Below are 16510 nucleotides of genomic sequence, written 5' to 3'. Positions count from 1 at the left end.
CTTCACAACGGCTGGCAACGTTGAGGGAGAGGGAGAGTATGGTAGCGCAATGGGCATTCATGGGTAATTTTGATTGAACTATACATCTTGATTATATTCTTGGCTAACTCGTCCAGGATCTACAAGGAGATTGGTCCTGGGAAGCGCATAGCCCTCTCTAAGCTTGCCCTAGACAAGTTTGAAGAGACAGGCAGGCCGTTACGCATCGCTATTGATACTTCCATATGGCTATTTCAGATTCAGGCTAGCAAAGGTGCGAATTTGTCAACTCTGCACATACTGCTCAGACCATCTGACAGTGAATAGGTGGCACCAATCCCGCCTTGCGCACTTTCTATTACCGTCTTTTGCGACTCATCGCCCTCTCTATACACCCTGTGTTCGTCTTTGATGGGCCAAATAAACCGCCTTTCAAGCGTAACAAACGTACCGGACCAAACGTGGCCTCGATACCGGAGTTCCTGGCAAAACAACTCTTGAAGCAGTTCGGATTTCCTATACATCTTGCTCCGGGGGAGGCAGAGGCAGAATGTGCGCTGTTGCAGCGAGAGGGTATTGTGGATGCTGTTCTGAGCGAAGACGTGGATACGCTCATGTTTGGAAGTGGCATTACACTACGCAACTGGTCACCAGAAAAGTCTGGAAATACGCCGACGCACGTCAATGTTTATGATGCAATCGAGACCAAAAATGGGCCGTCGGGCCTGGACCGTGAAGGCATGATTCTGGTTGCCTTGATGAGTGGTGGAGATTATGTGCCCGAAGGTATACCGGGATGCGGCCCAAAGACTGCCTGTGAGGCTGCGAAAGCGGGCTTTGGTAGTGACCTCTGCAAAATTTCGACTAGTGATAGGAGAGCTGTGTCGAGGTGGCGGGATCGACTGCAGCATGAGCTAAAGACCAACGAAAGCAAGCTATTCAAACGCAAGCATGGTGCTCTCAAGATCCCAGATGACTTCCCACGGTTGGACATCCTGGGATACTACACGCATCCTGCTATTTCTAACCAGACCGGATTGGATAAGTTAAGACGATCGATCAAGTGGGATCAAGACTTGGACTTTGCAGGGCTCCGCAGTTTCACACACGATGCCTTCGATTGGATCCAATTGGAGGGCGCGAAGCACTTCATTCGCAGTCTTGCTCCCTCTCTTGTCGTACAACAGCTCCGTATACGAGGAGAACGGCAGCAGCTACTACCTACGACTAACTTACAAGCAATTCAAGGGGATGAAGATTTGCTGATCAAAGGTATACATGGGAAGCGTCAACATCCTGTTACTGACAACAGCACCGAGCTTCGCGTCAGCTTCACGCCAGGGGAGCTCGTTAACATCGACCTTGAGAAGGAAGAGCCCGATAGTGAATTTGATACACTGCCATCCGGTTCTCAGATAGGCGCAGTTGATTTTGAAGAGGAGCTACCTTTGGGTCCTGACGAAGATGCACCCAAGAAGCGAGGGCCTACAAAGTTTGATCCTCAAGCACCAGCAAGGATTTGGGTTTTGGAAACCTTTGTAAAGGTTGGCGTTCCTCTCAAGGTGCAAGATTGGGAGGCAGAACGTCAAGCCAAGTTGAAACCGAAGCGAGCTGCTACTGTTCAGGAACCCAGCAAGCCGGTCTCAAAAGCAAGAACTAGAGCTAAGGCCACGAGAACTACAGGTACCGCACCACAAGCCACTATTAATCAGTTTGCAAAAGTTACAAAGCCTGGTGAGAAGGCGCTTCAAGCATTGGCAAAGGCACAAGAGAAAGACTCTGAGCTTATCCAACCGAAGGAGAAGCACGTCAAAGACTCCCAAAGCAACGTCATCAGTTTACTGTCTTCGTCACCAGTACGTGAAACGGTAATGTTACCCACACCAGAACAATCGCGTAAGGAATCAGTAGTCCTGGGGTTCGAGGATCTGCCTGCAAGCGTCACGAAGAGAAGACGTGCTCCAATGCAACGCTCCCAGACGCTCCCAGCCGCGACCAGCACAAATCTAGATCGCCTAGCAACATCACCTTTGGTTTCAAACACGATAGGTACATTAGATTTGGTAAACTCACCTGGGCTTCCTTTGCCATTCCCGATTCCAGCCAGAAAGCCAAGGACCCAACAGTTCGCACGAGGCCGTCGAAGTGCCTCGACATCTTCACCAGAAGGAAAGTCAAAGCAGACCACTTTAGACGTATGGAGAACTACGCCCACGAAACCGCTCGGCTCTCTCCCCACAATTGATGCCTCCCCAATACCTGCACCTGCAGCGCTAAGGTCGAAGATCAGCTTTGTCGACACCTTGGACATGACCCTCTCGTCACCCCCTGGCCATGTACCAATGCCAGCGAGCCGCAATGTCATTGCTGCAAAATCGCGACGGGTTACACCGCCGCGTGTAGTGCGACCACCACTTGACACCGCTTCACACAAAGCATCACAGCGCTCTACGAGTTCGGTACTGTCGAGGAGCTCAGGCTCCACATCCATGGCGAAACAGAAAGATGCTTCAGGGGCATCGCCACCACGTCGTACCTCTCCTCGATTGGGAAAGAGCACCTCGTTACCATCAGAGATCGATAGCCTCGACCTGACTTCGCCCCATATGCAGCGTAGTAAGGATATTACGTCCGAGGCTAATACTTTGGATTTGACGGAACTCTCTTCACCGGCTCATTCCATCCAGCTGTCAAAGGTGACCACGGCCCCCATCTCACCCCCACCGATATCCTCTTTTCCCTCAGAAGTACGGCGCTCCTCACACAGTCCTAAAGCTACTTCCTCAACATCACCGCCTGCAGCCTGGAAGACAAGGGAGAAAAAGAAGAGACAGATCATATTACGCAAGAGCGTCGCTGGTGCCTGGGATTTTGTGGATGTTGATAGTCCGCAGAAGAATGATGGAAACAACGACATAGTGTTGAAGGGTAAGGAGAGACAGAGGTGGAGGGAAAGTGAGGTGGAGGTCCTTGACTTAACGTGAATTTTTAATTTGGTTGGACATGGGGTTGATTTTATGTTGGAGATGATGAGTTGTTTATTTTTTTCGAGGACAACAGATGAACGACGTATTTTTAAGGCAGTAGGTATATAGCATTTCCAAGTAGGTGGAATGTAGGATACATGGTTGCTAATTGGTAATTTGCACTCGAGCCTTATTCGAGCACCTTTACTCATCCGAGGGTAAATTATAGCTGGGGTAAAATGAGAGAAAGGGCACGTGATAGCGCGTCATCACCGCTGGGCTGTGAAGTTTTGAGTGAATGAGCTTGCGACAAGTCCACCCAAGCATCTTCGACTTTCGAGACTAAAATTGCATCTTTTCAACCGTCTCGACACAAGAATCGCCAAATTCCACAATCAGTTCTTGTAATCCGCTTCGCGCAGCAGAGCTCGCCACAATGTCCACGGCCCGGCAGCCCAGCGGAGCAGAATCGAAGCCACACGCTGGTGGTACCGTACCGGTACCGTACCCACACCGGAAGAATCAACGGCTAAAGACGTGCCTAACGTGCCGTCATGCTACTGTACGCGCAACGGACTCCATGGCACCGCAATTGACATTGCTTATGACCGTTTTGGATCTATTTCACTTTCTCTTGGCTTTAGGATAGCCGTCCCGGCGGTTAAATGGGCGTGCACGAAGTTCCATCAGTGTTGGGCCAGCATGCTACCGGTACCTACCCCTCCATCCCATAAAGATGATGCTACAGCCTCCAGAGACAGTAGATAGCAATTGAACGTATAACTCACCATACCTTTCCACAGCACAATTTATACATTTCATAGACTTTCGTTCCAGCTACAAAATAAACCAAATATGGCTGACAAACCCCCAATTGTTGAGCACATATACATTGCCGACCCGTCTGCTCACGTCTTCAACAACAGACTTTACATTTACCCCTCCCACGACCGCGAAACAAACATAAAAAACAACGACAATGGCGACCAATACGACATGAATGACTACCACGTCTTCTCCATGGACTCCGTAGGCGGGCCTGTCACAGACCATGGCATCGTCCTCCAACAATCGGACATACCTTGGGTCAGCAAACAACTCTGGGCCCCCGACGCCGCCGAGAAGAACGGGAAATACTATCTCTATTTCCCCGCGCGAGACCACGACGGCATCTTTAGAGTCGGAGTCGCAGTTGGCGATAAGCCAGAAGGACCCTTCAAACCAGAGGAAAAATGGATCGAAGGAAGTTTTAGCATCGATCCCGCGAGTTTCGTAGATGAAGACGGGAGCGCATATTTGTACTTTGGTGGCATCTGGGGCGGCCAGCTACAATGCTGGCAAACAGGTGAATTCAAACGCGACGCGTACGACTCCATGGAAGCCCAATCTGGCCCTGCGCTGTGCCCCAAGGTCGCCAAACTCACAGAGGATATGAAGGCTTTTGCCACAGAAGTCTCGGACGTTGTGATATTGGACGATGTCACCGGCAAGCCGGTGCAAGCTGAGGATCATAGCAAGCGCTTCTTCGAGGCGGCATGGATGCACAAGTACAAGGGGAAGTACTACTTCAGTTACTCCACCGGCGACACGCACTATTTGTGCTATGCGATTGGGGATAACCCGCTGGGACCGTTTACGTATACGGGGAGGATATTGGAGCCGGTGGTTGGATGGACGACACACCATAGCATTGCGGAATTCAAAGGGAAGTGGTATCTATTCTACCATGACTCGAGTTTGAGTAAGGGGGTTAATCATCTGCGGTCTGTGAAGATTAGGGAGATTGTTTATGACGAGCAGGGGAAAATCGGACTAGCTGAGGAGCAGCCCAGGGTCTGAATGTCAAGGGTTGTTGCAAATACAGATTATGAAAGCCTCTCTCTCCTGCCAACATGACTCTTTGAATGGTTTCTCTTTGGATGTATACAGCTTGTGATGGGTCCTTCGTACAATTTCCACCACAACCGACTAAAACCCAGTAATGTACCGATGTTCACTCGTAACCTCTGTAACCTCAAACTTCATACCCACACTCACCTCGCCCGTCGTCCGCGGTACACTCAGCATACCATAGCAAGGCTTGTATGTGATTCCCTCGTCAATCCTCCGATACTTCATCAGCGTATCCCACGGCTGTCTTTTATGCTCCTCTGCCGTCTCCGGATCAACATTCGGTACATGGCACCTCGCACAGCGTTGAGTCACGTCCAGCGTAATCACATCTCCTTTATCAGATACAGGACTCATCTTCAGCGTCTTCCAGCGATCCTCATCCCAGGGCGCCGTAGCATCGCCAGCAACGAGGATGTTGGGGCGGAAACGGCGAATTTCGACAATTAGATCATCGACGGCCTTGAGACGAGTGTTGAGTTCGTCAATGCTGGATTGGTTGCATACGAGGATAGGCATGAGGTCTGCGAAACAGGTCGAGGCGTCGCGGCCTAGGACGTTTTTGGCGCCATTGGAAACAAGGGGGCGAGGATGGTTGGAGAAGGGGGGTTTGTATACCAGGCGGACTTCTTTGCCGAAGAAGGCGTTAAAGGGGGAGGTAAGAGCGGTAGAGTAGACTCGCGAGGGAGTGGTGGTGCTCCAGACAGTTGCATTGTGCGAGGTCGTGTTCCTTTCGAGCCACTCTTCTGATGGATGGGCGGGGATGGAGAATTCGAGCTTCTCGTCAATAAAGTCTGGTGCTGGTGCAGTTACGGTCAGAGTATCAGATCCAGGGTCATAAGCCGTGCGAATTAGGGTCATTCGAGCGTTTTGACGTATCGTGAGGAACTGGTAGTCGGGATATGTTACCCACATCCATTGACGATCTGGCCAACATTAGTGCCGCTCAAAGGACAGCCTCCTTTACACGATAATGGAAAGATTGTTTGAAGCATGCGGACAGCTCCGTTGTTAATATCGGTGAAGTCGCAGTGGTGACTCTAAAGAAATCGAACGAACATACCAAGATCCAGACCAGTAGGCAAAATTTTGGCTGACTGCACGGATATACCATGGCATGACTTGATTGGATGAATGAACAGTGCAGTAATCTCAGTCGGTGGCGGGAGGGGTCCAGCTGGTTTCCTTGGGGCTTGATTCCACCGCTGAAAAAGAAAATACGTAGCAAGAGGTACACAGAAAGCAGATAGAATGACTCCCGCCTGCGTTAGCCCTGAGTGCGCCATGCTGATTCCGTGAAAGCCCTGCGGTTCAGAGACAGTCGACGATATATCCCTTTCGCATGCTATTCGGACAATGCTTGTCGTCGCAACTGTAAAGTCTACGCGAGTGGAGATGGTTGTAATCTGCAAGCGTGGAGGCTTTAGGTAGTTGTTCGAGAATGGAGACGTCGTCTTGTGCTGGGGCAGACGAGTAGAGTACAACAGGGCGCCCGGCCTTACCAACTCTGGTTTCTGAGCCACAGATGTGTATGTCAGATTTCTTCAAATCTGATTGAGAACTCTTCCTGATCGAGTCGTCTTGCTCGAGATTTGATCGTCGATTTGCAGGCAGATGAAATGACGCACGTTGCGGGGGACCTTGCGCTCGTGTCAAAGGTGTGGGTTAGCGCTTCCGCACTCCGCTGTAGCTTTGAAATGCAATGCGTGGAGACGCCAATGGTGCATAATCACAGATGCTGATGTTGGTCGATGCATCCTGCAAGTTTCTGTTCAAGTCATTGCCGACAACCATTCACAAGTGATTGCGACACATGTTGTGTATAGTAGGCATAATTATATATTACATAGGAAACATTCAAGTATTCGGATTCTCTATGTGGTATCTCTCCAGCCAGACCGTCCAGCATCATTACGTTGATCAACCGTGAAATCCAGCAGCGGTGAAGTACGAGAAAAGGGGGGTATTAGGTGCATGACTTCTAGACTCTATGTCGACAAAGAATGCGTCACAAAACAAACGCTGCATATAGGGGTATAACATCCTCCCATGGACCTTGCGAGAGAAAAAGCATGCAAATGAAACGTAAGGAAAGAAAGAGTAAAAATCGGCTCCGTTGTGGTGGCGTGTAGCTTGCTCTATAGAGCGAGGTTCGGACTCACTTTCTCAGTGAGGGTGTTTGTTGTTTCGTGTGAAGGAGTGTGTGTATGTGCGGTGCCGGACCAGCCGACTCGAGCATGGGAAAAAAGTGCTGCCGCGGTTTTATCCCCAGGTCAGCTCATCACCCCAAGTCCCGCCCATGTCTCGTTGCGAAACGAGGCTGTGCTGCGAAATGTTACTAGGCCTTCGTCTCATGATCATTCGCGAGAACCGATTCTGCGAATGCTCATCCTTGGGTGGCGGAGGCGGCGGGTGTTCCTGCTGCAAGCCACGATGGCTGGAGTTGTGGGAGATACTGATGAGTTTCGGAACAAAGCGTCGCGAGTTTGGTGGCGTCATCGGAGCACCGGCTTGCTGCTGTTGTTCGAGGAAGTTTGGTGGAAGACTTTGGCGTGGGTAGTGCGCAAAGTTGGCATACTGTGATGTTGGCACCGAGACCATCTCCTTGGGCTGATCATAGTTGATAAAGGCTGTGGGCTGCTGGTAGTTCATTAGATCTGGTGTTGACGCAAAACCGGCATCGGGCCAAGTCTGTTGCTGCGGAAAGTTTTGAGCCAAAGGCTGGGAAAAGTCTGCTGACATAGTGGTCATGTTGGTGTCGAAGCCTTGGTATGCCCCCATGTCTGTAGCGGTGCCTATATGGGTTTGGGACATGTCCTGAGTGACGGGCCAATGCGTCTGCGGCATACTTTGGTGGTGCATAGAGTGCGATGTCTCTACCGAATCAATATCCATCATGGAATGCTCATGCGGTAACCCATGTGAGCTGTGCATCCTTTGGTCGGAGCCGTAATCGGACGTTTCCAGTTTGAACTCGACCATCTCGCCGTGGCTGGAATTAGGGGGCTCAGAAGCCTCGGGTGTGGCTTCAGCTGCTGGCTCGATGAAGTCCTTGACATCAATCTCGGCCAAGTCATAGGTGTCCTGCACCAGTTTTTCGATGTCGAAGGCCCTTGTGTCCCATTTCGTCTCCAGCTTGTATCGCAGACGGTTGCACTTTTTCGACTCCCAGGAAAGTGTCGGCCAGTTCTGTTCATCTCCATGCCGTTGTGACATCATCTGTTGCCATGCTTGAGCAACCTCGTTCTGCTTCAACAAGCCAAGAATAACATTGGTGAAATTCCACTTGGTAGCACCTTTCTCTTCGAAATGCGATGCAATGTGTTCGCACCTCTCTTCCCAGGTAGTCAATAGACTTGCACAGAAACCGCAACCCCAAGCATCCTTGTCATGCATGACAATCTCATACTTCTTGACGCAAGGCGAGGCTTTTCGACTTGTGGGCTGTCCACTCTCCCGTGGTTGCTTACAGTGCTCACAACCCTTGTTGGCATTAGTACAAGGAGTATACAATCACGTTATCCAACTTACATGGAGTTTGGTGTGGTGCTCCCGGAAGCGTTTCCCGGCGTGGAAGATCTGTTCACAGTCTGGACAACGCCACGTGAGTCGTTGTTCGTGAAACTCTTCTTCATGCGACTTCCAGTACGGCTTCGACTTCAAGGCCTTGTCACAGAATGTGCATGCGAAATTCTTGGGCGCAGGTGTGGAAGCAGTGGAAATGGTAGAGAGACGAGAGGATGCGGTAGATAGACGAGAGGATGCGGTAGATAGACGCGAGGATGCTGCGCTGTATTGCGTGAAGGACGAGTCGGTCGATGCGACAGATGAACGAGGATCAGATAGCATGCTGGGTACTCTGCTAGAGGGCACACTCAAGTATGAAGAAGCACGGCTTCCGACCGTCGACATGGACGACCTGTCGGCACCCGAAAGACGCAAGCCATCTGAAGACACATCAGTAAATGCGTGGTCGGGAATGCGCGTACACTGACCTCCTCCACGCGCCGTGTGCAAGAGCATGAGTATTTGTTGATCGTCGAGGTGCTTCAAGGCATTGATGTGATCGAATAATTGAGGCGCGACCTGGCCCTGGCCAGAATGTCGTGGCGATGATGTTACGCTTTCGGTGACACTGCCCAAGGTTGTAGTAGAGCTTTGTAGACTGCGACGCGGACGTTTGAAAAGGTTGCCCTGTCGAGGGGTACCATATTGGTACTGTTGATGTTCATCAATCTCCATGTTATCGAAAGTCGCGTGTGGAAGCCAGTATCATGCCGGAGATTGTGGTTTACGAGCCGTGTTGGGCGGACAGCGGTTTTGTCGCTACGAAAGGGAGGCGGATACGCGCGAAATGGATGGTTTTGGAGAAGGCGCCGCGGTTTTGTTCAATAATAATGGTTCACAGAGTACAAGCCCGGATCTTGGGCCGTCAGGAAGACACTGATCGTCCAATTTCCCGGGCGGGCACGGATAGCGTATGTTTAGCAGAGCAACAACCGTGGACTGTTTCACTGGTTTCAAGAGGAGACCACGAAAGGGCCCTCAGGTGCCTTGGCATGCAGACACGCATAGACATGTACGCGGTAATCTCCATCCGCGCAAGGCTACATAATTTTAGCAGCGGGAGTCTGCAACGCGCTGTATCCACCAGCACCACCTCCGCTGGCTTTTCGTCCTCGTCGTCCAGGAGGCCTTCCTGGACGCAACTTGGGCAGGAGAATATAGTGGCTGAGCGGATGAGCTCCGATGGCGATGCAGGGCTTGAATGGCGGGTTAGCTCAGGGGCTGTCAACATGAAACAGCACTAGACGCGGTTCTGAGAAGGGCGAGTAGGTGAGACTTACAAACTGCTTGCTGGGTCGAAGGGTAAAGAGCCTCTGGGGCCTTCGCTTGCCGTCAGCCATGGCCTAATACCAACTTTATCACCCCACCATCCACATATCGTCATCGTGAAGGAGCCGTGGACGACCAACAATCCATCGATGAAACGTCTCAGCCTGCGTGCCTGAGGCGTCTGTACCTTTTGTTCTCTTCCTCGGATCCTCATCCACCAGCAAAGGGGGATCTGAAGACAGCTCAGACGGGACCACGACGCGTCGTGGTAAGCAGCCTCGCCTCGGAGGGTGAGCATCGGCAGAACCTCGCAATTCTCCGCAAAAGGGACGAAGTTGGCGATAATGGACATGGGCCCGGTTGCTAGCTGTTGATCAGCGCGTCGCTTGAGTTCATGTGGGGCCTGTCACGTGCCGATGCCACGATGCGTTGGGTTCCGCTTACTGTGTGTGTGTAAACCGTGTACGATGACTGTAGAGTACGTACTATCGTATGTGGGTAAGTTGGCGTGCGTCTTAGGCTCAAGCTTGTCGTCATCGTGGGGATGCGAAATTACCAAAGGACCGTTGCAGATCGGAATCGCGTCGAATCAATGCTCGTTCTATGGAACCCTCCCAGGTTTCGAAAGGTTCGACATCCAACGCTTCCTTGTATGATCTGCCCAGCGGGCAGCTTCGACTCTGGGGAAAGGGGACCTAGGCATCAACGTTTCTTGACAACCAAATACCTAACACAGTAGATACCTAGACGTCTGGGCTATTTTAAGAAAGATTCCGTACAACCGCATGGTCAGCCCAGGCAGAAAAAGAGCTCAGGGAGCCAGTCTCCTTTATCAACCAACCTCGCCACCGTCTACATAATTCGAAACTGGCCATACTGTCCTGTGCCTATGTACTGTACAGGCGTGCTCCGCCAAATGCGACGCACGATAAATCTTCCGTGTAGCCTTTGAACCGTACCGACACCCTTCCAGCTGTACAGGGTACACGCGAGCATCGGAGCGAAAGCGCAAAGCCTCGGGCGTGTGCGGTACAAAAATGTGCTTTCTGGACGCAGAGCACAGGCCTGAAGCTTGGGAACTTGACGGATGTATGGATTGTCGTTCAAGCATGACCGATGAAAGTTTTCAAAGGATGCAGCACCGAGCACAGCCTGTGTACATGCTGTACAATGTCCATCACAGCAGGTGGCGCAGGCCCCGCGCACAGCCAAACGAAACACGAGCAGTGGACTTCGAGACTTGGAGGGAAATTGCATTCCAGGGTGTTCTTTATGCTGGAAGCTGATATAGGTACTGTATCGAGCTTGCAACACTCGCAGTGTATTCTACCGCGGACCGAACGAGTTCGGTTTTGTCATGCCGATACAAAGAGTGGAGAGAGGCCGTAAGGCTGAGGCGTTTGTGTACACAGTAGGTAGAACTGGCAGTGGTTGGTAGTTGGCATGACTCGAGCCCGTGTAGAGTCGGCACTATTCTTGGCGCACTGGCCCAAGTATCCTGAGACGCATGAAAGAGGCGATGCAGCGCAATATATTTATTACTAACAGTCTAGTACCAATGATATCGGATGGGCTAGCTAACAGATCGAAAAGGAGTCTCCTGAACAGTGCGATGCTTTAGGAGCACGAGCACGTAACAGTACCTATCAAGCCCACGGCACGCCTAGGCCATGGAACAAACTTCAGAAGCGCCGCTGGGGCTGAATATGACGACACCGCATCAAAATTGGCTAAGTAAAACTTGACAAGGACGAAAACGAACAGTCTTAATCAGGCAATTGACCGTGCTACCTGACCATGATCGGTAGGTACCTAATCAAACTGTGTTCCGAAACAAGCTTTAGGCGATTTCGCGAGCTAATCTGATCGAACTCCTAGCATGAAGTATTCAGGGCAAAGTTTCTGTTTTAGCCTTCTAGCATGATGCATTCACAGGAGCTTCCCCAGTGACTTCGTACCAATGCCAGGGTGGAGTCGGCCATTCTCAAAAGATTGTATATGTAGTGATGAGCCCAATGACGAGGGGACTCGTGATATCCAGCCTTTGGATTTTCATGATGATACGATAACTCTTAGCATCCTGATCCGATGTCGCAGGTTTGTTCCTACACAGTAGATGTCCATAAAACATCGTCAAGGTAGGTGAGGTGGAGGTGATAGCTGCGGGTGCTTACTGTCGCTGATCCGGTGTCGATACGCAGCCTGGCGATGGTCGTGTTTTCGGCTTTGGTTGGTACCTAACATACCGGTACACGCCTGGCTATAAAGAAAGGCACGATGGTGTGGGTAGTACCCACCCACACCCCAAAAGCTACATGAAGTTTACAGTACTGCGCTTCAAAGGGCAGTCTTGGTGCGCTGGCTGCGCTGGCTTTTAGCCATAGTAGATAGTGTATACATGTGGTCGAGTGCAGGTGAAGTCATGATTGGCCTTAGCGACGCGACGCCTGTCCAGGGGAGGCGCGTCGACGCGTCGCGTAAATATCGCGCTAATACGTATGACCATCACGCCAAAGCCCCCCGCCCTCAAGGTACATTTGCATTTCCAACTTGGAGACATGTACAATTGACATGCTTGTCCTCGACTGGAAATCACGATACCTACTATCAGCAAGTCATCACGATTGTCATTCATATCAATCTTCCCCGCACGCCAATCTACCCAGAACACTGAAGCTGCTACTTTAGCATTAACACCACCAATCGCACGGCCTTCTACGACACCGAACCATCGACGCGAAGCAAAAGGAGCCACAGTCCACTTTTTTGGTTCAAGACGCATAGCAGTCAAGCCCCCAGACACAGTATGGCAACCACATCCCCCAAACCGATGCGTGCCTCGCCATCCTTACGCGCGATCGACGCTGCGGCCCCTCCTCGACCACCAAAGCTATTAGCAGCTCTGCGGAAACCTTCAGTAGGCTCATCAGATAGCGATACAGACTCTGATCACACCGCATCCGATTCGGATGAGGAGATACGGAGTGCACAGTCGAGATTTAAGCCTGCGATTTCTCCTCTGCAGTCAACTACAGCCTCTGTCGAAGAGGACGAGCAAAGTGACGGTGAGAATGCCTATGAACGGATGAAAAAGAGATTAGCTGCGAGTAAAAAGAGGGAAGAATCTCGCAGTCGGGATCACGAGGTCCCCATAATGGCCGAAATCGCGAGCACTGAAGAGGAAGACGAAATACCTGTGCGTACCAATGCTAGGGCTTCAATACCACAAAGGAGCAAGACTGTAATTCCTCCCGCATCACCATCTCCAAGCATCCAATCCCGTCGATCATCGCCAGGTCTCTTTGTGACCCCAAATGCGACGCCTACAAAGCAATTGCGACATTCAGCAGACGCAGGCTCGGCATGTGATACTTCTACTCGACCGTCACGTAGTAATGACCTACAAGAACGCGTCCGACGCATTCGTGCAGAGCGCTTAGCGAGACAGCAGCAGGAAGAGTCACAGAGGTTGCAGGCCAAGAAAATCGCACGGCGGCTTGCTAATCGAGAGCCAGGCAGTGATTCCGATGGTGAAAATGGCAGACGACTGACCCAACAAGCAAGGCCGACACGCAAGGCCGGCAAGAAAGCGATGGAAGAGATGGCTCGTGATCAGCAGCGCATCAGCCGTAATATGCAGCTTACCCACCAAGCGAAAACCAAGAAGAAGTTTTCAACAAAAGACTTATTCGCGAAAATGGGCTATACTGTATCCAATGAAGGCCCAGAAAGCCTCCCTACTCCCGACGCAAGCTCCGCCTTGGCCTCCTCTGATGCAGAGCCTACTCAGACACAGCACTCACAACCGCCAAGCCCAACAGGAGTGTTTGAGACGCAGAACAAGGAAAAATCTCCTGTGGAACTGATGGCAGATCTTGAGCAAAGCACAGATGCAACACCGATACTAACGAAATTGGACAAAGGCAAGGGACGAGCACCAGAGTTTCAGCATCTTCCAGTACATCCTTGGATGAAGCAACCGGAGCCAGTGATCGTCAAGAATGCTGCAATTTCAGCGAGGACGTCATGCACGGATACGATGGTGGAGCTTTCAGACTCCGACGATGAGTCGCAGACTGTACAAACGAAGAGCAGATTTCCCGTCTTCGATCGAGTACCCACAAAGAAGCAACCGGAATCAGCGTCATTACAGCGTCTGCGGTCTCTTGCCCAATTGATGAAATCTCCACAGAACAGAAGGAACGGTCAAAAATCGATTAATCGTGCAGAGTGGGAGTTCTCGTTGGCTCAGAAAGCTCGGCATCAAGCATGTGAGGCTCGAGAGGCAAAGATTAACGAATTACGTGCACGAGGTGCCCATATCGAGACAGAAGAGGAACGAGAGAAGCGCCAAGAAGAAATCGAAGATTTGGTCGCGCAGATGGAACGGGAACGCGAACAGGATGCCCAGCTTGCTAAGATGGAGAAGGATGAGCGGAAGAAAAACGGCGAGACTATCGATGATCTTCCATCTAGCGATGAAGAAGACGCCGACTACGTTGGAAGCGACGAAGAGGATATGAAGGAAGCCGACGAGGAAATCGATGTAGAGTTGTCCGGGTCTGAGGACGAGTTCATGGAAGATGAAAAGGAGGATCAGGCTGAGTCGAACGACTTGGTCGACGATGCCGCTGATGCCAGTGATCATTCAGAAGTGGAGAACGAGCTGCAACATGTAGATGAGGATGTAGACGTGGAGGACGAAGATGCCGCTGCACCTGCGCGTAAGCAGCATGTCCACCGGGCTCGCAAACGGGTAATAGAAGATGATGACGAGAGTGATGGCGAAGTTCCCAACGCTGGCTCTCCAACCCTACAATCAACCCAGTCCGATGCGATGGCAGCCTTCGGGTTCGGCAACGCAGCCCCTGATTTAGGCCTTACACAGATGTTCGCAGGCACAATTGCCGAACTGGGATCTGACTCACAAGCTACACCTGCTTCTGTGCACGAAGCTGAGCAGAATTCTCTAGACTTCTTACGCAGCTTGCCGGATACACAACCTGGTGCAGACTTTAGCCAAGTGGAAGACGTAGTACCCAACAGTCAATCGTTGATATCACCACAGCAAGGATCACAGACTACCGTCGATTCTCAGTTTAGTCTGGGCATCAGTCAGCTGGTCAACAATTCGCCTGCTTTGACACGCACTCAAGTGGAAGACTTTGAGCCTACACAGGATGCAGGATTTTCTTTCTCACGTTCCCCTGCAGGTCTCGCCCCACCAGTGTCTACCGTTGAGACAGTCATGATGACCATTGCTGAATCCCCGATCAAGCAAAGACAGGGGAAGCTTCAGCGTGGACGCCGAGAGGCACCCGTCGAGCTCTCGGACATTGAAGATGACTTGACCGATGCAGCGGAAGAGAGTGAAGATGATATCCAGCTTCCTCCCAAGCCTAGAGATGCCTTCTCGAAGCTGCAAAAGGGCGCAAAAAAGCAAAAGGCGATTGACGACTCCAACAAGAAAACTAGTATGGCTAAAGATGCCGTCATGGAGCAAGCCGAAGAATCCGAAGATGAATATGCGGGTATTGGAGGTGCTAGTGATGACGAAGAGGGTGAAGAAGATCAAGAGCTCAAGGACATGATTGATCACGCCAATGTCGATGTTAATGAAAGGGAGCTCGCTGCTTTATACGCGTAAGTCTCAGTTGTCCAGCTTTTTATATTGCTCATGCTAACTGGCAACAGCGACGCATCTAAGAAGGATGATGCGAGAAACATTGCCGAACTTTACAAGAAGATACGAAACGGTGGGCTACGCAGAAACGTGGGTGGTGCAGGTTTCGACGTATCCGACTCAGAAGACGAGGCCGAAATGCGCCAACGGAAGAAGCGAGCAGCATTCCAACAACAAACACGTGCACTATTAGCCGATGATCGAGTCAAAGCTTTGCATGAAGACCAGAAGAAGCAGGCTTTCTTCAAATCTCTGGCAGACTTCGCCGACGAGGGTGACTATGACTTCCTCGACCTGCCTGCTGAGATGGGCATTGATGTCCCAGATTCCCAGAGCCAGGAGACTCCCAGGGAAGATGACGACATGAATGAAGTAATCCCAGACTCCCAGACTACACATTTTGTCGCTATGCCTGCTCCATTCAACCCACTGAAGCGCAAATCGCCAGAATCGTCACAAAAGGAGAACCGACCACCACCAAACATGCGACGAACAGCCGCACCCGACAGCCTGGTACGGAAACCCATGACCCTCGCTGACGTGCAGAACTCAGTGTCAGAACTGCTCGATGATCCGCGCGTCATAATCCCCGACTCGCAGTTCTCAGACTCGGAAGACGATGGCGCAGCCCTCCCCAAGGCTGCAAGCCGTAAACCCATTGTCGACCGCCTCTCGCTCTCCCGACAATCCACCATGGAAGAAGGAGCAGCAGGTGGCGATGGCCACATGGCGTTTCACGCCCCGTCTCGTTCCGCAGCTATTCCCGGTTTCCGCGTACCATCGCTCATTCGTCAAGCCACCTCCAATCTCTCGACAACGAGCCAGCGATCTTCGGGTGCGGGGACACCGACTGAGGGCGTGCGGAGAGGTGGAACGGGGAAGAGTAACATCCATGCTCAGGCGCGAGAGGCGGAGCGCAGGGCCTTGTTGGAAAGGAAAGAAGGGAAGAGGAAGGAAGCGTTGAGGAAGAAGGTTGAGGGTGGGAGGAAGAGGGCTGGGGGTATGAGAAGCGTGCTTGGAGATTTGGGAGGCGGGTTTGAGTAGGTGGAGTTTGTTGGGTTTGTGCTTGAGTACAGCAGTTCGACGTGGTTTGAATTAAGGATAATGGGCTTTTCAAGTGAATTGACCGTTGAAGTGTAGCTATCTGGATAGTCAT

At 51.4% G+C, this 16510-nt stretch overlaps 6 protein-coding genes across 6 annotated transcripts; 3 read left to right on the top strand and 3 right to left on the bottom strand.

The window, feature by feature from the left end:
* The first annotated feature begins 5 nt into the window (after positions 1-5).
* IAQ61_010003 (uncharacterized protein) lies at positions 6-3107 on the top strand. The gene is made up of 3 exons (XM_003845195.2): positions 6-63; positions 117-253; positions 307-3107. Exons 1-3 carry the CDS (start codon positions 50-52, stop codon positions 2961-2963), a joined length of 2808 nt encoding a protein of 935 aa, XP_003845243.1. The 5' UTR covers positions 6-49; the 3' UTR covers positions 2964-3107.
* A 693-nt stretch (positions 3108-3800) lies between these two features.
* Positions 3801-4784, top strand: IAQ61_010002 (uncharacterized protein; the record flags this gene model as incomplete). The annotated part of the gene is made up of 1 exon (XM_003845196.1): positions 3801-4784. The coding sequence occupies one exon, from the start codon at positions 3801-3803 to the stop codon at positions 4782-4784; it is 984 nt and encodes a 327-aa protein (XP_003845244.1).
* Positions 4785-4913: 129 nt separating this feature from the next.
* On the bottom strand, positions 4914-6121 carry IAQ61_010001 (uncharacterized protein; the record flags this gene model as incomplete). The annotated part of the gene is made up of 2 exons (XM_003845197.1): positions 4914-5761; positions 5899-6121. The coding sequence occupies 2 exons, from the start codon at positions 6119-6121 to the stop codon at positions 4914-4916; spliced, it is 1071 nt and encodes a 356-aa protein (XP_003845245.1).
* Positions 6122-7097: 976 nt separating this feature from the next.
* On the bottom strand, positions 7098-9077 carry IAQ61_010000 (uncharacterized protein; the record flags this gene model as incomplete). Its single annotated transcript, XM_066098623.1, has 3 exons — positions 7098-8318; positions 8367-8782; positions 8831-9077. The coding sequence occupies 3 exons, from the start codon at positions 9075-9077 to the stop codon at positions 7098-7100; spliced, it is 1884 nt and encodes a 627-aa protein (XP_065951450.1).
* Positions 9078-9678: 601 nt separating this feature from the next.
* Positions 9679-10023, bottom strand: IAQ61_009999 (uncharacterized protein; the record flags this gene model as incomplete). The annotated part of the gene is made up of 1 exon (XM_003845199.2): positions 9679-10023. One exon carries the CDS (start codon positions 10021-10023, stop codon positions 9679-9681), a length of 345 nt encoding a protein of 114 aa, XP_003845247.2.
* Positions 10024-12190: 2167 nt separating this feature from the next.
* IAQ61_009998 (uncharacterized protein) lies at positions 12191-16450 on the top strand. The gene is made up of 2 exons (XM_003845200.2): positions 12191-15314; positions 15366-16450. The coding sequence occupies exons 1-2, from the start codon at positions 12478-12480 to the stop codon at positions 16396-16398; spliced, it is 3870 nt and encodes a 1289-aa protein (XP_003845248.1). The 5' UTR covers positions 12191-12477; the 3' UTR covers positions 16399-16450.
* Positions 16451-16510: the final 60 nt, after the last annotated feature.

Source organism: Plenodomus lingam, assembly GCF_022343315.1.
Source record: "Plenodomus lingam strain CAN1 chromosome Unknown contig_7, whole genome shotgun sequence".
NCBI lineage: Eukaryota > Fungi > Ascomycota > Dothideomycetes > Pleosporales > Leptosphaeriaceae > Plenodomus > Plenodomus lingam.
The sequence above is the reverse complement of the archived record's forward strand: the minus strand, read 5'-3'. Positions and strand labels throughout refer to the sequence as shown.

What these genes read in the sequence shown, in the direction of transcription:
- IAQ61_010003 (XM_003845195.2), top strand. An exon ending in TCAGATTCAGGCTAGCAAAG is followed by an intron (nt 254 to 306) that starts GTGCGAATTTGT and finishes GACAGTGAATAG; the next exon opens with GTGGCACCAATCCCGCCTTG.
- IAQ61_009998 (XM_003845200.2), top strand. Translation starts at nt 12,478, where the DNA reads ATGGCAACCACATCCCCCAAACCGATGCGTGCCTCGCCATCCTTACGC. An exon ending in GAGCTCGCTGCTTTATACGC is followed by an intron (nt 15,315 to 15,365) that starts GTAAGTCTCAGT and finishes AACTGGCAACAG; the next exon opens with CGACGCATCTAAGAAGGATG.